Source organism: Nakaseomyces bracarensis (genome assembly GCF_045282275.1).
Source record: "Nakaseomyces bracarensis strain CBM3 chromosome Unknown Scaff11_0, whole genome shotgun sequence".
Lineage (NCBI taxonomy): Eukaryota > Fungi > Ascomycota > Saccharomycetes > Saccharomycetales > Saccharomycetaceae > Nakaseomyces > Nakaseomyces bracarensis.
In genome coordinates this window covers 1,034,606-1,062,420 of record NW_027263957.1, presented here as the reverse complement: position 1 = coordinate 1,062,420, position 27,815 = coordinate 1,034,606, and the positions used below count along the sequence as shown (strand labels likewise).

At 55.2% G+C, this 27,815-nt stretch overlaps 1 protein-coding gene across 1 annotated transcript; it reads left to right on the top strand.

Annotated features, from left to right (window-relative positions):
• Window positions 1–1,059: 1,059 nt before the first annotated feature.
• Window positions 1,060–26,757, top strand: RNJ42_03463 (uncharacterized protein; the record flags this gene model as incomplete). The annotated part of the gene is made up of 1 exon (XM_071053627.1): window positions 1,060–26,757. The coding sequence occupies one exon, from the start codon at window positions 1,060–1,062 to the stop codon at window positions 26,755–26,757; it is 25,698 nt and encodes an 8,565-aa protein (XP_070911035.1).
• Between the last annotated feature and the right edge of the window lie 1,058 nt (window positions 26,758–27,815).

Here is a 27,815-nt window from a genome sequence, read left to right as displayed (position 1 = left end):
GGGTGCAATTTCAACAAGAAAAATAGTTAAATTCAAATTACTAAGTATAGCAATACCAGTTAAAATATACTAATCAACTACAGTAATATAAACTCTATCATAAATATAACTCTACCTATTCACTAATAAATTTGGAACAAAATACTAACAAAAAAAATATGTAGAAAAATCGCGTGCATTCAAAACTCGATTAACAACAATTATACACATTTATCGAGTTTTAGATCCTCTTGGGTTTCACCCATATATACATAAGCTGTTGTTTTTTGTTTCGCGGCGCAATTATGTAAAATGAAATTTTAGTAAATTTTCACTCTGATGTCTAAGATTATTCAGAAGCTCGTACTACCCAAACAGATATCATAAATTCTTTCACAAATCCTAACACATGATGAAAAAAGTAGTCTCATAATGAATTTTATTATCAAGTTTGATTATATGCAGCCTTAAAATTTATTGCCTTTAGTCCAATGAAAAACAAGCAAATACCGCTGCATTTACTATAATACCTATCGGATTTAAGGTTGTTTGGGGCTCAAATTTAGGTTGGGGGTCCAAATAAGTAAATGACGTGGATTGAACTGCTTTTATATTCCAGCACAAAAACACATCAAAAAATAAAAGATAGAAGATGAGTAAGTCAACTTTGAAGATAAAGCCGTATCAAACAAAAGAAGATAAATAACTTCAATTGGTGCGTCAAATATTAAATCACTGGGTTTATAGATACTGGAAGTACTATTATAAATATGTGGTTAAAAAGATAAGTGGGCCAACTTCAACACTTTTGTATTTAAAATTCTATTCCACAAAAATATAAACAAAATTTTGTCTTGCTTTTCAATGTATATGTACTTAATAGAACTATAAAAAAAAAAATTCAAAGAGAAAATATAGTAAATAATTGGAAAAAAAAATAGAGACTGAAAGAACAATACACTTATGAAACGATTCTTATTATTATTAATAATTTTATCAAGTGCCTTTACAGCATTCGGTCAAAATTCATATCCATTAGGATGTGCTCCTCATAATGCTCAAATAGCTAAAGGTTTGACAATGGAACTCTATGAATATCCGTACATTAATTGGTACGTGAAATGCCCTGGAACTGATATTTTTACCTGTAGGGCCAATGACATAATAGAAAAGCAATGTTGGGATTTAGCTTACCAGGATGTCAATTATCCTCGTTTTGGTTATAAGAAGCATCGCCGAATTGCAACTGTTCAAGGTGTAACGGGTAACTTGGAATTTACTATAGTACCTGATGTTCCTAGTTGTAGACTAGAACAAGGAACGCTACCAAAATCATACAATTATAATTCAGAATTCGCAATTACAAACTTCACTATGCTACTTTACGGCTATTTCAAACCTTTAGTTTCTGGTATACACACTTTTAGGATGATGGCTGATGCTTTATTGTACATGAACTTCGGAGCTGGAAATGCTTTCGATTGTTGCAGATATGGCAGTTCGGCTGATAATTTTGGTGAGTATCAACTGTGGTCACTTTTTGACAACGGTGCAGGGCCGCAGACCTCTAGTTTTTATCTCGAAAAAGATACATATTATCCTATCCGCCTGTTTTACAATAATCACGATTGGGCTGCACAATTCATATTCCGCTTCACGACTGGTGGAGCCTATATATATGATCTGGAACCCTACTTGTTCCATATAGCAGATGAACCACAAGGATGTCCTGCTAACATAAAATATGTCACTAGGTGTGGCACCGGATCTGCTACAAAGACATACAGTACAGAGTATCATACTATTAGTCAGGTTCCCGCTCAGTTACCCATAATTAAGACGACATACTTTATTGATGTACCTTGTGGTCCTACTTCATTCATTCAATGTTCTAGTGATTCATTTTTTAATCCAGCAGATTCTTCATGTGTACCAATATCTACCAAACCCAGTCCAGTCACTATAACATCAACATCCTATGCTTCGGGACCAATCGACTACACTACGACACTTCAAACACTTCATTTAGAAACTACAGATTCGGATGGTGCTACTGTACAAGAAGTGATATATGTAGTGATCGTACCAATGTTTACAGAACACACTCCCGCCACTATAACATCAACATCCTATGCTTCGGGACCAATCGACTACACTACGACACTTCAAACACTTCATTTAGAAACTACAGATTCGGATGGTGCTACTGTACAAGAAGTGATATATGTAGTGATCGTACCAATGTTTACAGAACACACTCCCGCCACTATAACATCAACATCCTATGCTTCGGGACCAATCGACTACACTACGACACTTCAAACACTTCATTTAGAAACTACAGATTCGGATGGTGCTACTGTACAAGAAGTGATATATGTAGTGATCGTACCAATGTTTACAGAACACACTCCCGCCACTATAACATCAACATCCTATGCTTCGGGACCAATCGACTACACTACGACACTTCAAACACTTCATTTAGAAACTACAGATTCGGATGGTGCTACTGTACAAGAAGTGATATATGTAGTGATCGTACCAATGTTTACAGAACACACTCCCGCCACTATAACATCAACATCCTATGCTTCGGGACCAATTGACTACACTACGACACTTCAAACACTTCATTTAGAAACTACAGATTCGGATGGTGCTACTGTACAAGAAGTGATATATGTAGTGATCGTACCAATGTTTACAGAACACACTCCCGCCACTATAACATTAACATCCTATGTTACTGCAGCAATAACCTACACAACGACGTTTGAAACAATTTATCTGACAACTACGGCTCCTGATGGGGCTATTATACCAGAAGAAAGAATTGTAATAATCGTGCCAGAATCCACTAAACCCAACCCAACCACTATAACATCAACATCCTATCTTTCGGGATCAATCGACTTCACTACGACAATGCAAACACTTCATTTAGAAACTACAGATTCGGATGGTGCTACTGTACAAGAAGTGATATATGTAGTGATCGTACCCATATCTACCAAACCCAGCACATGCACAACAACATCAACATCATATGCACCTGTAAACTACACATCTACTATATCTACTATTTATACACAAACCACAGATTCTAATGGATTTACAATACCTGAAATAATAATCATGGTGGTACTACCAGCATTTACGGAACCTAGTCCATATACAACAACAATTAGATATAGTACATTAACAGAAACAGGGGTGATCTCCTTCTCCCCCACCGTGGACTCAGACGGCAAGACACACACTGCCACCACCACCTTCACCATCTCTGACACAGAGACCTACTCCGAGCCAAGTGCCTACACCACCACGGTCACCAACGGCAGCTCCGCAGAGACAGAGGTGATCTCCTTCTCCCCCACCGTGGACTCAGACGGCAAGACACACACTGCCACCACCACCTTCACCATCTCTGACACAGACACCTACTCCGAGCCAAGTGCCTACACCACCACGGTCACCAACGGCAGCTCCGCAGAGACAGAGGTGATCTCCTTCTCCCCCACCGTGGACTCAGACGGCAAGACACACACTGCCACCACCACCTTCACCATCTCTGACACAGACACCTACTCCGAGCCAAGTGCCTACACCACCACGGTCACCAACGGCAGCTCCGCAGAGACAGAGGTGATCTCCTTCTCCCCCACCGTGGACTCAGACGGCAAGACACACACTGCCACCACCACCTTCACCATCTCTGACACAGACACCTACTCCGAGCCAAGTGCCTACACCACCACGGTCACCAACGGCAGCTCCGCAGAGACAGAGGTGATCTCCTTCTCCCCCACCGTGGACTCAGACGGCAAGACACACACTGCAACGACCACCTTCACTGTTGACACAGACACAGACACCTACTCCGAGCCAAGTGCCTACACCACCACGGTCACCAACGGCAGCTCCGCAGAGACAGAGGTGATCTCCTTCTCCCCCACCGTGGACTCAGACGGCAAGACACACACTGCCACCACCACCTTCACCATCTCTGACACAGACACCTACTCCGAGCCAAGTGCCTACACCACCACGGTCACCAACGGCAGCTCCGCAGAGACAGAGGTGATCTCCTTCTCCCCCACCGTGGACGCGGACGGCAAGACACACACTGCCACCACCACCTTCACTGTTGACACAGACACAGACACCTACTCCGAGCCAAGTGCCTACACCACCACGGTCACCAACGGCAGCTCCGCAGAGACAGAGGTGATCTCCTTCTCCCCCACCGTGGACTCAGACGGCAAGACACACACTGCCACCACCACCTTCACCATCACTGACACAGACACCTACTCCGAGCCAAGTGCCTACACCACCACGGTCACCAACGGCAGCTCCGCAGAGACAGAGGTGATCTCCTTCTCCCCCACCGTGGACTCAGACGGCAAGACACACACTGCCACCACCACCTTCACCATCACCGACACAGACACCTACTCCGAGCCAAGTGCCTACACCACCACGGTCACCAACGGCAGCTCCGCAGAGACAGAGGTGATCTCCTTCTCCCCCACCGTGGACTCAGACGGCAAGACACACACTGCCACCACCACCTTCACCATCACTGACACAGACACCTACTCCGAGCCAAGTGCCTACACCACCACGGTCACCAACGGCAGCTCCGCAGAGACAGAGGTGATCTCCTTCTCCCCCACCGTGGACTCAGACGGCAAGACACACACTGCCACCACCACCTTCACCATCACTGACACAGACACCTACTCCGAGCCAAGTGCCTACACCACCACGGTCACCAACGGCAGCTCCGCAGAGACAGAGGTGATCTCCTTCTCCCCCACCGTGGACTCAGACGGCAAGACACACACTGCCACCACCACCTTCACCATCACCGACACAGACACCTACTCCGAGCCAAGTGCCTACACCACCACGGTCACCAACGGCAGCTCCGCAGAGACAGAGGTGATCTCCTTCTCCCCCACCGTGGACTCAGACGGCAAGACACACACTGCCACCACCACCTTCACCATCACTGACACAGACACCTACTCCGAGCCAAGTGCCTACACCACCACGGTCACCAACGGCAGCTCCGCAGAGACAGAGGTGATCTCCTTCTCCCCCACCGTGGACTCAGACGGCAAGACACACACTGCCACCACCACCTTCACCATCACTGACACAGACACCTACTCCGAGCCAAGTGCCTACACCACCACGGTCACCAACGGCAGCTCCGCAGAGACAGAGGTGATCTCCTTCTCCCCCACCGTGGACTCAGACGGCAAGACACACACTGCCACCACCACCTTCACCATCACTGACACAGACACCTACTCCGAGCCAAGTGCCTACACCACCACGGTCACCAACGGCAGCTCCGCAGAGACAGAGGTGATCTCCTTCTCCCCCACCGTGGACTCAGACGGCAAGACACACACTGCCACCACCACCTTCACCATCACTGACACAGACACCTACTCCGAGCCAAGTGCCTACACCACCACGGTCACCAACGGCAGCTCCGCAGAGACAGAGGTGATCTCCTTCTCCCCCACCGTGGACTCAGACGGCAAGACACACACTGCCACCACCACCTTCACCATCACTGACACAGACACCTACTCCGAGCCAAGTGCCTACACCACCACGGTCACCAACGGCAGCTCCGCAGAGACAGAGGTGATCTCCTTCTCCCCCACCGTGGACTCAGACGGCAAGACACACACTGCCACCACCACCTTCACCATCACCGACACAGACACCTACTCCGAGCCAAGTGCCTACACCACCACGGTCACCAACGGCAGCTCCGCAGAGACAGAGGTGATCTCCTTCTCCCCCACCGTGGACTCAGACGGCAAGACACACACTGCCACCACCACCTTCACCATCACTGACACAGACACCTACTCCGAGCCAAGTGCCTACACCACCACGGTCACCAACGGCAGCTCCGCAGAGACAGAGGTGATCTCCTTCTCCCCCACCGTGGACTCAGACGGCAAGACACACACTGCCACCACCACCTTCACCATCACTGACACAGACACCTACTCCGAGCCAAGTGCCTACACCACCACGGTCACCAACGGCAGCTCCGCAGAGACAGAGGTGATCTCCTTCTCCCCCACCGTGGACTCAGACGGCAAGACACACACTGCCACCACCACCTTCACTGTTGACACAGACACAGACACCTACTCCGAGCCAAGTGCCTACACCACCACGGTCACCAACGGCAGCTCCGCAGAGACAGAGGTGATCTCCTTCTCCCCCACCGTGGACTCAGACGGCAAGACACACACTGCCACCACCACCTTCACCATCACCGACACAGACACCTACTCCGAGCCAAGTGCCTACACCACCACGGTCACCAACGGCAGCTCCGCAGAGACAGAGGTGATCTCCTTCTCCCCCACCGTGGACTCAGACGGCAAGACACACACTGCCACCACCACCTTCACCATCACTGACACAGGCACCTACTCCGAGCCAAGTGCCTACACCACCACGGTCACCAACGGCAGCTCCGCAGAGACAGAGGTGATCTCCTTCTCCCCCACCGTGGACTCAGACGGCAAGACACACACTGCCACCACCACCTTCACCATCACTGACACAGACACCTACTCCGAGCCAAGTGCCTACACCACCACGGTCACCAACGGCAGCTCCGCAGAGACAGAGGTGATCTCCTTCTCCCCCACCGTGGACTCAGACGGCAAGACACACACTGCCACCACCACCTTCACCATCACCGACACAGACACCTACTCCGAGCCAAGTGCCTACACCACCACGGTCACCAACGGCAGCTCCGCAGAGACAGAGGTGATCTCCTTCTCCCCCACCGTGGACTCAGACGGCAAGACACACACTGCCACCACCACCTTCACCATCACCGACACAGACACCTACTCCGAGCCAAGTGCCTACACCACCACGGTCACCAACGGCAGCTCCGCAGAGACAGAGGTGATCTCCTTCTCCCCCACCGTGGACTCAGACGGCAAGACACACACTGCCACCACCACCTTCACCATCACCGACACAGACACCTACTCCGAGCCAAGTGCCTACACCACCACGGTCACCAACGGCAGCTCCGCAGAGACAGAGGTGATCTCCTTCTCCCCCACCGTGGACTCAGACGGCAAGACACACACTGCCACCACCACCTTCACTGTTGACACAGACACAGACACCTACTCCGAGCCAAGTGCCTACACCACCACGGTCACCAACGGCAGCTCCGCAGAGACAGAGGTGATCTCCTTCTCCCCCACCGTGGACTCAGACGGCAAGACACACACTGCCACCACCACCTTCACCATCTCTGACACAGACACCTACTCCGAGCCAAGTGCCTACACCACCACGGTCACCAACGGCAGCTCCGCAGAGACAGAGGTGATCTCCTTCTCCCCCACCGTGGACTCAGACGGCAAGACACACACTGCCACCACCACCTTCACTGTTGACACAGACACAGACACCTACTCCGAGCCAAGTGCCTACACCACCACGGTCACCAACGGCAGCTCCGCAGAGACAGAGGTGATCTCCTTCTCCCCCACCGTGGACTCAGACGGCAAGACACACACTGCCACCACCACCTTCACCATCTCTGACACAGACACCTACTCCGAGCCAAGTGCCTACACCACCACGGTCACCAACGGCAGCTCCGCAGAGACAGAGGTGATCTCCTTCTCCCCCACCGTGGACTCAGACGGCAAGACACACACTGCCACCACCACCTTCACTGTTGACACAGACACAGACACCTACTCCGAGCCAAGTGCCTACACCACCACGGTCACCAACGGCAGCTCCGCAGAGACAGAGGTGATCTCCTTCTCCCCCACCGTGGACTCAGACGGCAAGACACACACTGCCACCACCACCTTCACCATCTCTGACACAGACACCTACTCCGAGCCAAGTGCCTACACCACCACGGTCACCAACGGCAGCTCCGCAGAGACAGAGGTGATCTCCTTCTCCCCCACCGTGGACTCAGACGGCAAGACACACACTGCCACCACCACCTTCACCATCTCTGACACAGACACCTACTCCGAGCCAAGTGCCTACACCACCACGGTCACCAACGGCAGCTCCGCAGAGACAGAGGTGATCTCCTTCTCCCCCACCGTGGACTCAGACGGCAAGACACACACTGCAACGACCACCTTCACTGTTGACACAGACACAGACACCTACTCCGAGCCAAGTGCCTACACCACCACGGTCACCAACGGCAGCTCCGCAGAGACAGAGGTGATCTCCTTCTCCCCCACCGTGGACTCAGACGGCAAGACACACACTGCCACCACCACCTTCACCATCTCTGACACAGACACCTACTCCGAGCCAAGTGCCTACACCACCACGGTCACCAACGGCAGCTCCGCAGAGACAGAGGTGATCTCCTTCTCCCCCACCGTGGACTCAGACGGCAAGACACACACTGCCACCACCACCTTCACCATCTCTGACACAGACACCTACTCCGAGCCAAGTGCCTACACCACCACGGTCACCAACGGCAGCTCCGCAGAGACAGAGGTGATCTCCTTCTCCCCCACCGTGGACTCAGACGGCAAGACACACACTGCCACCACCACCTTCACCATCTCTGACACAGACACCTACTCCGAGCCAAGTGCCTACACCACCACGGTCACCAACGGCAGCTCCGCAGAGACAGAGGTGATCTCCTTCTCCCCCACCGTGGACTCAGACGGCAAGACACACACTGCCACCACCACCTTCACCATCTCTGACACAGACACCTACTCCGAGCCAAGTGCCTACACCACCACGGTCACCAACGGCAGCTCCGCAGAGACAGAGGTGATCTCCTTCTCCCCCACCGTGGACTCAGACGGCAAGACACACACTGCAACGACCACCTTCACTGTTGACACAGACACAGACACCTACTCCGAGCCAAGTGCCTACACCACCACGGTCACCAACGGCAGCTCCGCAGAGACAGAGGTGATCTCCTTCTCCCCCACCGTGGACTCAGACGGCAAGACACACACTGCCACCACCACCTTCACTGTTGACACAGACACAGACACCTACTCCGAGCCAAGTGCCTACACCACCACGGTCACCAACGGCAGCTCCGCAGAGACAGAGGTGATCTCCTTCTCCCCCACCGTGGACTCAGACGGCAAGACACACACTGCAACGACCACCTTCACTGTTGACACAGACACAGACACCTACTCCGAGCCAAGTGCCTACACCACCACGGTCACCAACGGCAGCTCCGCAGAGACAGAGGTGATCTCCTTCTCCCCCACCGTGGACTCAGACGGCAAGACACACACTGCCACCACCACCTTCACCATCTCTGACACAGACACCTACTCCGAGCCAAGTGCCTACACCACCACGGTCACCAACGGCAGCTCCGCAGAGACAGAGGTGATCTCCTTCTCCCCCACCGTGGACTCAGACGGCAAGACACACACTGCAACGACCACCTTCACTGTTGACACAGACACAGACACCTACTCCGAGCCAAGTGCCTACACCACCACGGTCACCAACGGCAGCTCCGCAGAGACAGAGGTGATCTCCTTCTCCCCCACCGTGGACTCAGACGGCAAGACACACACTGCCACCACCACCTTCACCATCTCTGACACAGACACCTACTCCGAGCCAAGTGCCTACACCACCACGGTCACCAACGGCAGCTCCGCAGAGACAGAGGTGATCTCCTTCTCCCCCACCGTGGACTCAGACGGCAAGACACACACTGCCACCACCACCTTCACTGTTGACACAGACACAGACACCTACTCCGAGCCAAGTGCCTACACCACCACGGTCACCAACGGCAGCTCCGCAGAGACAGAGGTGATCTCCTTCTCCCCCACCGTGGACTCAGACGGCAAGACACACACTGCCACCACCACCTTCACCATCTCTGACACAGACACCTACTCCGAGCCAAGTGCCTACACCACCACGGTCACCAACGGCAGCTCCGCAGAGACAGAGGTGATCTCCTTCTCCCCCACCGTGGACTCAGACGGCAAGACACACACTGCCACCACCACCTTCACCATCTCTGACACAGACACCTACTCCGAGCCAAGTGCCTACACCACCACGGTCACCAACGGCAGCTCCGCAGAGACAGAGGTGATCTCCTTCTCCCCCACCGTGGACTCAGACGGCAAGACACACACTGCCACCACCACCTTCACCATCACTGACACAGACACCTACTCCGAGCCAAGTGCCTACACCACCACGGTCACCAACGGCAGCTCCGCAGAGACAGAGGTGATCTCCTTCTCCCCCACCGTGGACTCAGACGGCAAGACACACACTGCCACCACCACCTTCACCATCTCTGACACAGACACCTACTCCGAGCCAAGTGCCTACACCACCACGGTCACCAACGGCAGCTCCGCAGAGACAGAGGTGATCTCCTTCTCCCCCACCGTGGACTCAGACGGCAAGACACACACTGCCACCACCACCTTCACCATCTCTGACACAGACACCTACTCCGAGCCAAGTGCCTACACCACCACGGTCACCAACGGCAGCTCCGCAGAGACAGAGGTGATCTCCTTCTCCCCCACCGTGGACTCAGACGGCAAGACACACACTGCAACGACCACCTTCACTGTTGACACAGACACAGACACCTACTCCGAGCCAAGTGCCTACACCACCACGGTCACCAACGGCAGCTCCGCAGAGACAGAGGTGATCTCCTTCTCCCCCACCGTGGACTCAGACGGCAAGACACACACTGCAACGACCACCTTCACTGTTGACACAGACACAGACACCTACTCCGAGCCAAGTGCCTACACCACCACGGTCACCAACGGCAGCTCCGCAGAGACAGAGGTGATCTCCTTCTCCCCCACCGTGGACTCAGACGGCAAGACACACACTGCCACCACCACCTTCACCATCTCTGACACAGACACCTACTCCGAGCCAAGTGCCTACACCACCACGGTCACCAACGGCAGCTCCGCAGAGACAGAGGTGATCTCCTTCTCCCCCACCGTGGACTCAGACGGCAAGACACACACTGCAACGACCACCTTCACTGTTGACACAGACACAGACACCTACTCCGAGCCAAGTGCCTACACCACCACGGTCACCAACGGCAGCTCCGCAGAGACAGAGGTGATCTCCTTCTCCCCCACCGTGGACTCAGACGGCAAGACACACACTGCAACGACCACCTTCACTGTTGACACAGACACAGACACCTACTCCGAGCCAAGTGCCTACACCACCACGGTCACCAACGGCAGCTCCGCAGAGACAGAGGTGATCTCCTTCTCCCCCACCGTGGACTCAGACGGCAAGACACACACTGCAACGACCACCTTCACTGTTGACACAGACACAGACACCTACTCCGAGCCAAGTGCCTACACCACCACGGTCACCAACGGCAGCTCCGCAGAGACAGAGGTGATCTCCTTCTCCCCCACCGTGGACTCAGACGGCAAGACACACACTGCAACGACCACCTTCACTGTTGACACAGACACAGACACCTACTCCGAGCCAAGTGCCTACACCACCACGGTCACCAACGGCAGCTCCGCAGAGACAGAGGTGATCTCCTTCTCCCCCACCGTGGACTCAGACGGCAAGACACACACTGCAACCACCACCTTCACTGTTGACACAGACACAGACACCTACTCCGAGCCAAGTGCCTACACCACCACGGTCACCAACGGCAGCTCCGCAGAGACAGAGGTGATCTCCTTCTCCCCCACCGTGGACTCAGACGGCAAGACACACACTGCCACCACCACCTTCACCATCTCTGACACAGACACCTACTCCGAGCCAAGTGCCTACACCACCACGGTCACCAACGGCAGCTCCGCAGAGACAGAGGTGATCTCCTTCTCCCCCACCGTGGACTCAGACGGCAAGACACACACTGCCACCACCACCTTCACCATCTCTGACACAGACACCTACTCCGAGCCAAGTGCCTACACCACCACGGTCACCAACGGCAGCTCCGCAGAGACAGAGGTGATCTCCTTCTCCCCCACCGTGGACTCAGACGGCAAGACACACACTGCCACCACCACCTTCACCATCTCTGACACAGACACCTACTCCGAGCCAAGTGCCTACACCACCACGGTCACCAACGGCAGCTCCGCAGAGACAGAGGTGATCTCCTTCTCCCCCACCGTGGACTCAGACGGCAAGACACACACTGCCACCACCACCTTCACCATCTCTGACACAGACACCTACTCCGAGCCAAGTGCCTACACCACCACGGTCACCAACGGCAGCTCCGCAGAGACAGAGGTGATCTCCTTCTCCCCCACCGTGGACTCAGACGGCAAGACACACACTGCAACGACCACCTTCACTGTTGACACAGACACAGACACCTACTCCGAGCCAAGTGCCTACACCACCACGGTCACCAACGGCAGCTCCGCAGAGACAGAGGTGATCTCCTTCTCCCCCACCGTGGACTCAGACGGCAAGACACACACTGCAACGACCACCTTCACTGTTGACACAGACACAGACACCTACTCCGAGCCAAGTGCCTACACCACCACGGTCACCAACGGCAGCTCCGCAGAGACAGAGGTGATCTCCTTCTCCCCCACCGTGGACTCAGACGGCAAGACACACACTGCAACGACCACCTTCACTGTTGACACAGACACAGACACCTACTCCGAGCCAAGTGCCTACACCACCACGGTCACCAACGGCAGCTCCGCAGAGACAGAGGTGATCTCCTTCTCCCCCACCGTGGACTCAGACGGCAAGACACACACTGCAACGACCACCTTCACTGTTGACACAGACACAGACACCTACTCCGAGCCAAGTGCCTACACCACCACGGTCACCAACGGCAGCTCCGCAGAGACAGAGGTGATCTCCTTCTCCCCCACCGTGGACTCAGACGGCAAGACACACACTGCCACCACCACCTTCACCATCTCTGACACAGACACCTACTCCGAGCCAAGTGCCTACACCACCACGGTCACCAACGGCAGCTCCGCAGAGACAGAGGTGATCTCCTTCTCCCCCACCGTGGACTCAGACGGCAAGACACACACTGCCACCACCACCTTCACCATCTCTGACACAGACACCTACTCCGAGCCAAGTGCCTACACCACCACGGTCACCAACGGCAGCTCCGCAGAGACAGAGGTGATCTCCTTCTCCCCCACCGTGGACTCAGACGGCAAGACACACACTGCCACCACCACCTTCACCATCTCTGACACAGACACCTACTCCGAGCCAAGTGCCTACACCACCACGGTCACCAACGGCAGCTCCGCAGAGACAGAGGTGATCTCCTTCTCCCCCACCGTGGACTCAGACGGCAAGACACACACTGCCACCACCACCTTCACCATCTCTGACACAGACACCTACTCCGAGCCAAGTGCCTACACCACCACGGTCACCAACGGCAGCTCCGCAGAGACAGAGGTGATCTCCTTCTCCCCCACCGTGGACTCAGACGGCAAGACACACACTGCAACGACCACCTTCACTGTTGACACAGACACAGACACCTACTCCGAGCCAAGTGCCTACACCACCACGGTCACCAACGGCAGCTCCGCAGAGACAGAGGTGATCTCCTTCTCCCCCACCGTGGACTCAGACGGCAAGACACACACTGCAACGACCACCTTCACTGTTGACACAGACACAGACACCTACTCCGAGCCAAGTGCCTACACCACCACGGTCACCAACGGCAGCTCCGCAGAGACAGAGGTGATCTCCTTCTCCCCCACCGTGGACTCAGACGGCAAGACACACACTGCCACCACCACCTTCACCATCTCTGACACAGACACCTACTCCGAGCCAAGTGCCTACACCACCACGGTCACCAACGGCAGCTCCGCAGAGACAGAGGTGATCTCCTTCTCCCCCACCGTGGACTCAGACGGCAAGACACACACTGCAACGACCACCTTCACTGTTGACACAGACACAGACACCTACTCCGAGCCAAGTGCCTACACCACCACGGTCACCAACGGCAGCTCCGCAGAGACAGAGGTGATCTCCTTCTCCCCCACCGTGGACTCAGACGGCAAGACACACACTGCAACGACCACCTTCACTGTTGACACAGACACAGACACCTACTCCGAGCCAAGTGCCTACACCACCACGGTCACCAACGGCAGCTCCGCAGAGACAGAGGTGATCTCCTTCTCCCCCACCGTGGACTCAGACGGCAAGACACACACTGCAACGACCACCTTCACTGTTGACACAGACACAGACACCTACTCCGAGCCAAGTGCCTACACCACCACGGTCACCAACGGCAGCTCCGCAGAGACAGAGGTGATCTCCTTCTCCCCCACCGTGGACTCAGACGGCAAGACACACACTGCAACGACCACCTTCACTGTTGACACAGACACAGACACCTACTCCGAGCCAAGTGCCTACACCACCACGGTCACCAACGGCAGCTCCGCAGAGACAGAGGTGATCTCCTTCTCCCCCACCGTGGACTCAGACGGCAAGACACACACTGCCACCACCACCTTCACTGTTGACACAGACACAGACACCTACTCCGAGCCAAGTGCCTACACCACCACGGTCACCAACGGCAGCTCCGCAGAGACAGAGGTGATCTCCTTCTCCCCCACCGTGGACTCAGACGGCAAGACACACACTGCAACGACCACCTTCACTGTTGACACAGACACAGACACCTACTCCGAGCCAAGTGCCTACACCACCACGGTCACCAACGGCAGCTCCGCAGAGACAGAGGTGATCTCCTTCTCCCCCACCGTGGACTCAGACGGCAAGACACACACTGCCACCACCACCTTCACCATCTCTGACACAGACACCTACTCCGAGCCAAGTGCCTACACCACCACGGTCACCAACGGCAGCTCCGCAGAGACAGAGGTGATCTCCTTCTCCCCCACCGTGGACTCAGACGGCAAGACACACACTGCCACCACCACCTTCACCATCTCTGACACAGACACCTACTCCGAGCCAAGTGCCTACACCACCACGGTCACCAACGGCAGCTCCGCAGAGACAGAGGTGATCTCCTTCTCCCCCACCGTGGACTCAGACGGCAAGACACACACTGCAACGACCACCTTCACTGTTGACACAGACACAGACACCTACTCCGAGCCAAGTGCCTACACCACCACGGTCACCAACGGCAGCTCCGCAGAGACAGAGGTGATCTCCTTCTCCCCCACCGTGGACTCAGACGGCAAGACACACACTGCAACGACCACCTTCACTGTTGACACAGACACAGACACCTACTCCGAGCCAAGTGCCTACACCACCACGGTCACCAACGGCAGCTCCGCAGAGACAGAGGTGATCTCCTTCTCCCCCACCGTGGACTCAGACGGCAAGACACACACTGCCACCACCACCTTCACCATCTCTGACACAGACACCTACTCCGAGCCAAGTGCCTACACCACCACGGTCACCAACGGCAGCTCCGCAGAGACAGAGGTGATCTCCTTCTCCCCCACCGTGGACTCAGACGGCAAGACACACACTGCCACCACCACCTTCACCATCTCTGACACAGACACCTACTCCGAGCCAAGTGCCTACACCACCACGGTCACCAACGGCAGCTCCGCAGAGACAGAGGTGATCTCCTTCTCCCCCACCGTGGACTCAGACGGCAAGACACACACTGCCACCACCACCTTCACCATCTCTGACACAGACACCTACTCCGAGCCAAGTGCCTACACCACCACGGTCACCAACGGCAGCTCCGCAGAGACAGAGGTGATCTCCTTCTCCCCCACCGTGGACTCAGACGGCAAGACACACACTGCCACCACCACCTTCACCATCTCTGACACAGACACCTACTCCGAGCCAAGTGCCTACACCACCACGGTCACCAACGGCAGCTCCGCAGAGACAGAGGTGATCTCCTTCTCCCCCACCGTGGACTCAGACGGCAAGACACACACTGCAACGACCACCTTCACTGTTGACACAGACACAGACACCTACTCCGAGCCAAGTGCCTACACCACCACGGTCACCAACGGCAGCTCCGCAGAGACAGAGGTGATCTCCTTCTCCCCCACCGTGGACTCAGACGGCAAGACACACACTGCAACGACCACCTTCACTGTTGACACAGACACAGACACCTACTCCGAGCCAAGTGCCTACACCACCACGGTCACCAACGGCAGCTCCGCAGAGACAGAGGTGATCTCCTTCTCCCCCACCGTGGACTCAGACGGCAAGACACACACTGCCACCACCACCTTCACTGTTGACACAGACACAGACACCTACTCCGAGCCAAGTGCCTACACCACCACGGTCACCAACGGCAGCTCCGCAGAGACAGAGGTGATCTCCTTCTCCCCCACCGTGGACTCAGACGGCAAGACACACACTGCAACGACCACCTTCACTGTTGACACAGACACAGACACCTACTCCGAGCCAAGTGCCTACACCACCACGGTCACCAACGGCAGCTCCGCAGAGACAGAGGTGATCTCCTTCTCCCCCACCGTGGACTCAGACGGCAAGACACACACTGCCACCACCACCTTCACTGTTGACACAGACACAGACACCTACTCCGAGCCAAGTGCCTACACCACCACGGTCACCAACGGCAGCTCCGCAGAGACAGAGGTGATCTCCTTCTCCCCCACCGTGGACTCAGACGGCAAGACACACACTGCAACGACCACCTTCACTGTTGACACAGACACAGACACCTACTCCGAGCCAAGTGCCTACACCACCACGGTCACCAACGGCAGCTCCGCAGAGACAGAGGTGATCTCCTTCTCCCCCACCGTGGACTCAGACGGCAAGACACACACTGCAACGACCACCTTCACTGTTGACACAGACACAGACACCTACTCCGAGCCAAGTGCCTACACCACCACGGTCACCAACGGCAGCTCCGCAGAGACAGAGGTGATCTCCTTCTCCCCCACCGTGGACTCAGACGGCAAGACACACACTGCCACCACCACCTTCACCATCTCTGACACAGACACCTACTCCGAGCCAAGTGCCTACACCACCACGGTCACCAACGGCAGCTCCGCAGAGACAGAGGTGATCTCCTTCTCCCCCACCGTGGACTCAGACGGCAAGACACACACTGCCACCACCACCTTCACCATCTCTGACACAGACACCTACTCCGAGCCAAGTGCCTACACCACCACGGTCACCAACGGCAGCTCCGCAGAGACAGAGGTGATCTCCTTCTCCCCCACCGTGGACTCAGACGGCAAGACACACACTGCCACCACCACCTTCACCATCTCTGACACAGACACCTACTCCGAGCCAAGTGCCTACACCACCACGGTCACCAACGGCAGCTCCGCAGAGACAGAGGTGATCTCCTTCTCCCCCACCGTGGACTCAGACGGCAAGACACACACTGCAACGACCACCTTCACTGTTGACACAGACACAGACACCTACTCCGAGCCAAGTGCCTACACCACCACGGTCACCAACGGCAGCTCCGCAGAGACAGAGGTGATCTCCTTCTCCCCCACCGTGGACTCAGACGGCAAGACACACACTGCCACCACCACCTTCACCATCTCTGACACAGACACCTACTCCGAGCCAAGTGCCTACACCACCACGGTCACCAACGGCAGCTCCGCAGAGACAGAGGTGATCTCCTTCTCCCCCACCGTGGACTCAGACGGCAAGACACACACTGCCACCACCACCTTCACTGTTGACACAGACACAGACACAGACTCAGACTCAGGAACAGACTCAGACACCTACTCCGAGCCAAGTGCCTACACCACCACGGTCACCAACGGCAGCTCCGCAGAGACAGAGGTGATCTCCTTCTCCCCCACCGTGGACTCAGACGGCAAGACACACACTGCCACCACCACCTTCACCATCTCTGACACAGACACCTACTCCGAGCCAAGTGCCTACACCACCACGGTCACCAACGGCAGCTCCGCAGAGACAGAGGTGATCTCCTTCTCCCCCACCGTGGACTCAGACGGCAAGACACACACTGCCACCACCACCTTCACCATCTCTGACACAGACACCTACTCCGAGCCAAGTGCCTACACCACCACGGTCACCAACGGCAGCTCCGCAGAGACAGAGGTGATCTCCTTCTCCCCCACCGTGGACTCAGACGGCAAGACACACACTGCAACGACCACCTTCACTGTTGACACAGACACAGACACCTACTCCGAGCCAAGTGCCTACACCACCACGGTCACCAACGGCAGCTCCGCAGAGACAGAGGTGATCTCCTTCTCCCCCACCGTGGACTCAGACGGCAAGACACACACTGCAACGACCACCTTCACTGTTGACACAGACACAGACACCTACTCCGAGCCAAGTGCCTACACCACCACGGTCACCAACGGCAGCTCCGCAGAGACAGAGGTGATCTCCTTCTCCCCCACCGTGGACTCAGACGGCAAGACACACACTGCAACGACCACCTTCACTGTTGACACAGACACAGACACCTACTCCGAGCCAAGTGCCTACACCACCACGGTCACCAACGGCAGCTCCGCAGAGACAGAGGTGATCTCCTTCTCCCCCACCGTGGACTCAGACGGCAAGACACACACTGCAACGACCACCTTCACTGTTGACACAGACACAGACACCTACTCCGAGCCAAGTGCCTACACCACCACGGTCACCAACGGCAGCTCCGCAGAGACAGAGGTGATCTCCTTCTCCCCCACCGTGGACTCAGACGGCAAGACACACACTGCCACCACCACCTTCACTGTTGACACAGACACAGACACCTACTCCGAGCCAAGTGCCTACACCACCACGGTCACCAACGGCAGCTCCGCAGAGACAGAGGTGATCTCCTTCTCCCCCACCGTGGACTCAGACGGCAAGACACACACTGCAACGACCACCTTCACTGTTGACACAGACACAGACACCTACTCCGAGCCAAGTGCCTACACCACCACGGTCACCAACGGCAGCTCCGCAGAGACAGAGGTGATCTCCTTCTCCCCCACCGTGGACTCAGACGGCAAGACACACACTGCCACCACCACCTTCACCATCTCTGACACAGACACCTACTCCGAGCCAAGTGCCTACACCACCACGGTCACCAACGGCAGCTCCGCAGAGACAGAGGTGATCTCCTTCTCCCCCACCGTGGACTCAGACGGCAAGACACACACTGCCACCACCACCTTCACCATCTCTGACACAGACACCTACTCCGAGCCAAGTGCCTACACCACCACGGTCACCAACGGCAGCTCCGCAGAGACAGAGGTGATCTCCTTCTCCCCCACCGTGGACTCAGACGGCAAGACACACACTGCAACGACCACCTTCACTGTTGACACAGACACAGACACCTACTCCGAGCCAAGTGCCTACACCACCACGGTCACCAACGGCAGCTCCGCAGAGACAGAGGTGATCTCCTTCTCCCCCACCGTGGACTCAGACGGCAAGACACACACTGCAACGACCACCTTCACTGTTGACACAGACACAGACACCTACTCCGAGCCAAGTGCCTACACCACCACGGTCACCAACGGCAGCTCCGCAGAGACAGAGGTGATCTCCTTCTCCCCCACCGTGGACTCAGACGGCAAGACACACACTGCCACCACCACCTTCACCATCTCTGACACAGACACCTACTCCGAGCCAAGTGCCTACACCACCACGGTCACCAACGGCAGCTCCGCAGAGACAGAGGTGATCTCCTTCTCCCCCACCGTGGACTCAGACGGCAAGACACACACTGCCACCACCACCTTCACCATCTCTGACACAGACACCTACTCCGAGCCAAGTGCCTACACCACCACGGTCACCAACGGCAGCTCCGCAGAGACAGAGGTGATCTCCTTCTCCCCCACCGTGGACTCAGACGGCAAGACACACACTGCCACCACCACCTTCACCATCTCTGACACAGACACCTACTCCGAGCCAAGTGCCTACACCACCACGGTCACCAACGGCAGCTCCGCAGAGACAGAGGTGATCTCCTTCTCCCCCACCGTGGACTCAGACGGCAAGACACACACTGCCACCACCACCTTCACCATCTCTGACACAGACACCTACTCCGAGCCAAGTGCCTACACCACCACGGTCACCAACGGCAGCTCCGCAGAGACAGAGGTGATCTCCTTCTCCCCCACCGTGGACTCAGACGGCAAGACACACACTGCAACGACCACCTTCACTGTTGACACAGACACAGACACCTACTCCGAGCCAAGTGCCTACACCACCACGGTCACCAACGGCAGCTCCGCAGAGACAGAGGTGATCTCCTTCTCCCCCACCGTGGACTCAGACGGCAAGACACACACTGCAACGACCACCTTCACTGTTGACACAGACACAGACACCTACTCCGAGCCAAGTGCCTACACCACCACGGTCACCAACGGCAGCTCCGCAGAGACAGAGGTGATCTCCTTCTCCCCCACCGTGGACTCAGACGGCAAGACACACACTGCCACCACCACCTTCACTGTTGACACAGACACAGACACCTACTCCGAGCCAAGTGCCTACACCACCACGGTCACCAACGGCAGCTCCGCAGAGACAGAGGTGATCTCCTTCTCCCCCACCGTGGACTCAGACGGCAAGACACACACTGCAACGACCACCTTCACTGTTGACACAGACACAGACACCTACTCCGAGCCAAGTGCCTACACCACCACGGTCACCAACGGCAGCTCCGCAGAGACAGAGGTGATCTCCTTCTCCCCCACCGTGGACTCAGACGGCAAGACACACACTGCCACCACCACCTTCACTGTTGACACAGACACAGACACCTACTCCGAGCCAAGTGCCTACACCACCACGGTCACCAACGGCAGCTCCGCAGAGACAGAGGTGATCTCCTTCTCCCCCACCGTGGACTCAGACGGCAAGACACACACTGCAACGACCACCTTCACTGTTGACACAGACACAGACACCTACTCCGAGCCAAGTGCCTACACCACCACGGTCACCAACGGCAGCTCCGCAGAGACAGAGGTGATCTCCTTCTCCCCCACCGTGGACTCAGACGGCAAGACACACACTGCAACGACCACCTTCACTGTTGACACAGACACAGACACCTACTCCGAGCCAAGTGCCTACACCACCACGGTCACCAACGGCAGCTCCGCAGAGACAGAGGTGATCTCCTTCTCCCCCACCGTGGACTCAGACGGCAAGACACACACTGCCACCACCACCTTCACCATCTCTGACACAGACACCTACTCCGAGCCAAGTGCCTACACCACCACGGTCACCAACGGCAGCTCCGCAGAGACAGAGGTGATCTCCTTCTCCCCCACCGTGGACTCAGACGGCAAGACACACACTGCCACCACCACCTTCACCATCTCTGACACAGACACCTACTCCGAGCCAAGTGCCTACACCACCACGGTCACCAACGGCAGCTCCGCAGAGACAGAGGTGATCTCCTTCTCCCCCACCGTGGACTCAGACGGCAAGACACACACTGCCACCACCACCTTCACCATCTCTGACACAGACACCTACTCCGAGCCAAGTGCCTACACCACCACGGTCACCAACGGCAGCTCCGCAGAGACAGAGGTGATCTCCTTCTCCCCCACCGTGGACTCAGACGGCAAGACACACACTGCAACGACCACCTTCACTGTTGACACAGACACAGACACCTACTCCGAGCCAAGTGCCTACACCACCACGGTCACCAACGGCAGCTCCGCAGAGACAGAGGTGATCTCCTTCTCCCCCACCGTGGACTCAGACGGCAAGACACACACTGCCACCACCACCTTCACCATCTCTGACACAGACACCTACTCCGAGCCAAGTGCCTACACCACCACGGTCACCAACGGCAGCTCCGCAGAGACAGAGGTGATCTCCTTCTCCCCCACCGTGGACTCAGACGGCAAGACACACACTGCCACCACCACCTTCACTGTTGACACAGACACAGACACAGACTCAGACTCAGGAACAGACTCAGACACCTACTCCGAGCCAAGTGCCTACACCACCACGGTCACCAACGGCAGCTCCGCAGAGACAGAGGTGATCTCCTTCTCCCCCACCGTGGACTCAGACGGCAAGACACACACTGCCACCACCACCTTCACCATCTCTGACACAGACACCTACTCCGAGCCAAGTGCCTACACCACCACGGTCACCAACGGCAGCTCCGCAGAGACAGAGGTGATCTCCTTCTCCCCCACCGTGGACTCAGACGGCAAGACACACACTGCCACCACCACCTTCACCATCTCTGACACAGACACCTACTCCGAGCCAAGTGCCTACACCACCACGGTCACCAACGGCAGCTCCGCAGAGACAGAGGTGATCTCCTTCTCCCCCACCGTGGACTCAGACGGCAAGACACACACTGCAACGACCACCTTCACTGTTGACACAGACACAGACACCTACTCCGAGCCAAGTGCCTACACCACCACGGTCACCAACGGCAGCTCCGCAGAGACAGAGGTGATCTCCTTCTCCCCCACCGTGGACTCAGACGGCAAGACACACACTGCAACGACCACCTTCACTGTTGACACAGACACAGACACCTACTCCGAGCCAAGTGCCTACACCACCACGGTCACCAACGGCAGCTCCGCAGAGACAGAGGTGATCTCCTTCTCCCCCACCGTGGACTCAGACGGCAAGACACACACTGCCACCACCACCTTCACCATCTCTGACACAGACACCTACTCCGAGCCAAGTGCCTACACCACCACGGTCACCAACGGCAGCTCCGCAGAGACAGAGGTGATCTCCTTCTCCCCCACCGTGGACTCAGACGGCAAGACACACACTGCCACCACCACCTTCACCATCTCTGACACAGACACCTACTCCGAGCCAAGTGCCTACACCACCACGGTCACCAACGGCAGCTCCGCAGAGACAGAGGTGATCTCCTTCTCCCCCACCGTGGACTCAGACGGCAAGACACACACTGCCACCACCACCTTCACCATCTCTGACACAGACACCTACTCCGAGCCAAGTGCCTACACCACCACGGTCACCAACGGCAGCTCCGCAGAGACAGAGGTGATCTCCTTCTCCCCCACCGTGGACTCAGACGGCAAGACACACACTGCAACGACCACCTTCACTGTTGACACAGACACAGACACCTACTCCGAGCCAAGTGCCTACACCACCACGGTCACCAACGGCAGCTCCGCAGAGACAGAGGTGATCTCCTTCTCCCCCACCCTGGACTCAGACGGCAAGACACACACTGCCACCACCACCTTCACCATCTCTGACACAGACACCTACTCCGAGCCAAGTGCCTACACCACCACGGTCACCAACGGCAGCTCCGCAGAGACAGAGGTGATCTCCTTCTCCCCCACCGTGGACTCAGACGGCAAGACACACACTGCCACCACCACCTTCACTGTTGACACAGACACAGACACAGACTCAGACTCAGGAACAGACTCAGACACCTACTCCGAGCCAAGTGCCTACACCACCACGGTCACCAACGGCAGCTCCGCAGAGACAGAGGTGATCTCCTTCTCCCCCACCGTGGACTCAGACGGCAAGACACACACTGCCACCACCACCTTCACCATCTCTGACACAGACACCTACTCCGAGCCAAGTGCCTACACCACCACGGTCACCAACGGCAGCTCCGCAGAGACAGAGGTGATCTCCTTCTCCCCCACCGTGGACTCAGACGGCAAGACACACACTGCCACCACCACCTTCACCATCTCTGACACAGACACCTACTCCGAGCCAAGTGCCTACACCACCACGGTCACCAACGGCAGCTCCGCAGAGACAGAGGTGATCTCCTTCTCCCCCACCGTGGACTCAGACGGCAAGACACACACTGCAACGACCACCTTCACTGTTGACACAGACACAGACACCTACTCCGAGCCAAGTGCCTACACCACCACGGTCACCAACGGCAGCTCCGCAGAGACAGAGGTGATCTCCTTCTCCCCCACCGTGGACTCAGACGGCAAGACACACACTGCAACGACCACCTTCACTGTTGACACAGACACAGACACCTACTCCGAGCCAAGTGCCTACACCACCACGGTCACCAACGGCAGCTCCGCAGAGACAGAGGTGATCTCCTTCTCCCCCACCGTGGACTCAGACGGCAAGACACACACTGCCACCACCACCTTCACTGTTGACACAGACACAGACACCTACTCCGAGCCAAGTGCCTACACCACCACGGTCACCAACGGCAGCTCCGCAGAGACAGAGGTGATCTCCTTCTCCCCCACCGTGGACTCAGACGGCAAGACACACACTGCCACCACCACCTTCACCATCTCTGACACAGACACCTACTCCGAGCCAAGTGCCTACACCACCACGGTCACCAACGGCAGCTCCGCAGAGACAGAGGTGATCTCCTTCTCCCCCACCGTGGACTCAGACGGCAAGACACACACTGCCACCACCACCTTCACCATCTCTGACACAGACACCTACTCCGAGCCAAGTGCCTACACCACCACGGTCACCAACGGCAGCTCCGCAGAGACAGAGGTGATCTCCTTCTCCCCCACCGTGGACTCAGACGGCAAGACACACACTGCCACCACCACCTTCACCATCTCTGACACAGACACCTACTCCGAGCCAAGTGCCTACACCACCACGGTCACCAACGGCAGCTCCGCAGAGACAGAGGTGATCTCCTTCTCCCCCACCGTGGACTCAGACGGCAAGACACACACTGCAACGACCACCTTCACTGTTGACACAGACACAGACACCTACTCCGAGCCAAGTGCCTACACCACCACGGTCACCAACGGCAGCTCCGCAGAGACAGAGGTGATCTCCTTCTCCCCCACCGTGGACTCAGACGGCAAGACACACACTGCAACGACCACCTTCACTGTTGACACAGACACAGACACCTACTCCGAGCCAAGTGCCTACACCACCACGGTCACCAACGGCAGCTCCGCAGAGACAGAGGTGATCTCCTTCTCCCCCACCGTGGACTCAGACGGCAAGACACACACTGCCACCACCACCTTCACCATCTCTGACACAGACACCTACTCCGAGCCAAGTGCCTACACCACCACGGTCACCAACGGCAGCTCCGCAGAGACAGAGGTGATCTCCTTCTCCCCCACCGTGGACTCAGACGGCAAGACACACACTGCAACGACCACCTTCACCATCTCTGACACAGACACCTACTCCGAGCCAAGTGCCTACACCACCACGGTCACCAACGGCAGCTCCGCAGAGACAGAGGTGATCTCCTTCTCCCCCACCGTGGACTCAGACGGCAAGACACACACTGCCACCACCACCTTCACCATCTCTGACACAGACACCTACTCCGAGCCAAGTGCCTACACCACCACGGTCACCAACGGCAGCTCCGCAGAGACAGAGGTGATCTCCTTCTCCCCCACCGTGGACTCAGACGGCAAGACACACACTGCAACGACCACCTTCACTGTTGACACAGACACAGACACCTACTCCGAGCCAAGTGCCTACACCACCACGGTCACCAACGGCAGCTCCGCAGAGACAGAGGTGATCTCCTTCTCCCCCACCGTGGACTCAGACGGCAAGACACACACTGCCACCACCACCTTCACCATCTCTGACACAGACACCTACTCCGAGCCAAGTGCCTACACCACCACGGTCACCAACGGCAGCTCCGCAGAGACAGAGGTGATCTCCTTCTCCCCCACCGTGGACTCAGACGGCAAGACACACACTGCAACGACCACCTTCACTGTTGACACAGACACAGACACCTACTCCGAGCCAAGTGCCTACACCACCACGGTCACCAACGGCAGCTCCGCAGAGACAGAGGTGATCTCCTTCTCCCCCACCCTGGACTCAGACGGCAAGACACACACTGCCACCACCACCTTCACCATCTCTGACACAGACACCTACTCCGAGCCAAGTGCCTACACCACCACGGTCACCAACGGCAGCTCCGCAGAGACAGAGGTGATCTCCTTCTCCCCCACCGTGGACTCAGACGGCAAGACACACACTGCAACGACCACCTTCACTGTTGACACAGACACAGACACAGACTCAGACTCAGGAACAGACTCAGACACCTACTCCGAGCCAAGTGCCTACACCACCACGGTCACCAACGGCAGCTCCGCAGAGACAGAGGTGATCTCCTTCTCCCCCACCGTGGACTCAGACGGCAAGACACACACTGCCACCACCACCTTCACCATCTCTGACACAGACACCTACTCCGAGCCAAGTGCCTACACCACCACGGTCACCAACGGCAGCTCCGCAGAGACAGAGGTGATCTCCTTCTCCCCCACCGTGGACTCAGACGGCAAGACACACACTGCCACCACCACCTTCACTGTTGACACAGACACAGACACAGACTCAGACTCAGGAACAGACTCAGACACCTACTCCGAGCCAAGTGCCTACACCACCACGGTCACCAACGGCAGCTCCGCAGAGACAGAGGTGATCTCCTTCTCCCCCACCGTGGACTCAGACGGCAAGACACACACTGCCACCACCACCTTCACTATCGTCAATATTGGACAAATTGGCATTGGATCATCATTGAGTAGCAATTTCTTTTCTGTTATCTTTATGGTTTTGTTAATTTCTATTTAATTAGAAAGCAATGAATAACTTTCTAACAATAAATGTTAATGTTTTGAACGTATATGTCTTCCTTAATAGATAGAATTGCTGCTAGTATATTTTTATATATGTTCAGTAATGAAAATTTATCCTTGAGGAATTAGTAATAAATAGTTATTTAAAAGAGATATGTACGTATAATATTCTCAAAACAAAAAAATGTAACTCTCGTAATTATTTAAAGCGTATTAGAATAAGCTGAATTCAATCTTTTTCTAGCATATAAGAAGGTATTGTAATAAATACAGATATTTATTATTCACAAGTGGTTTGAAATGATCTTTCTTGGCAATGTATTGAGATATACATAAAATACTGTTTAGTCCAAATATAATTTATTATCATGAAATGCGCACAATTTTATTATATTAGTAATCATACTCAATGGGTAAGAATAAATGATCATAAGTGGCTAAGATTAAAACTCTTCAAGAAGTACAATAAATGGGTTATTACCCTATGTCTGAAAGTTAATCCGTCAAGAGGAAATAGTCTAATGAATTAGCATAATGTCTAAAGGATCAATAATGTTCAAAAGAATAGTAAGATGTGCCCTTCAAATGCCATTAATTCATATATGCATAATCGCAGTGGGTGGTTTAATAGAATCTACTTGCTAGGTCATTGAAACCTTAAAAAACTGATTATTTTCTTCAGTGCTTAAAAGATCAATATATCCTCTATCACTATTTTATAATTTAAATTTATTTTTTTTTAAATCATTTCTTTCCAAAATAGAACCTATATATAAAAAAATAGAGTCTAAGACATATTATACGGAATACATGTGATGTAAAGCGTGGTAGAATTTGCTTACAATATACAGCCGGGTAACTATTAGTCACTATACTAAAAAACAATTTAATTTTATGATTAGGTGCCCAGTTAGCATAACGGTGCTAACCAAGGTAATGAATTGACAAGTAAAGGATGTGAAGAACAATAGTAGTTACTTGATTGGTAAAAATTAATCTATATAAGTGAATTTCCTTTTTTGGTGGCATTTCCCAATATAATATCAGAGACTT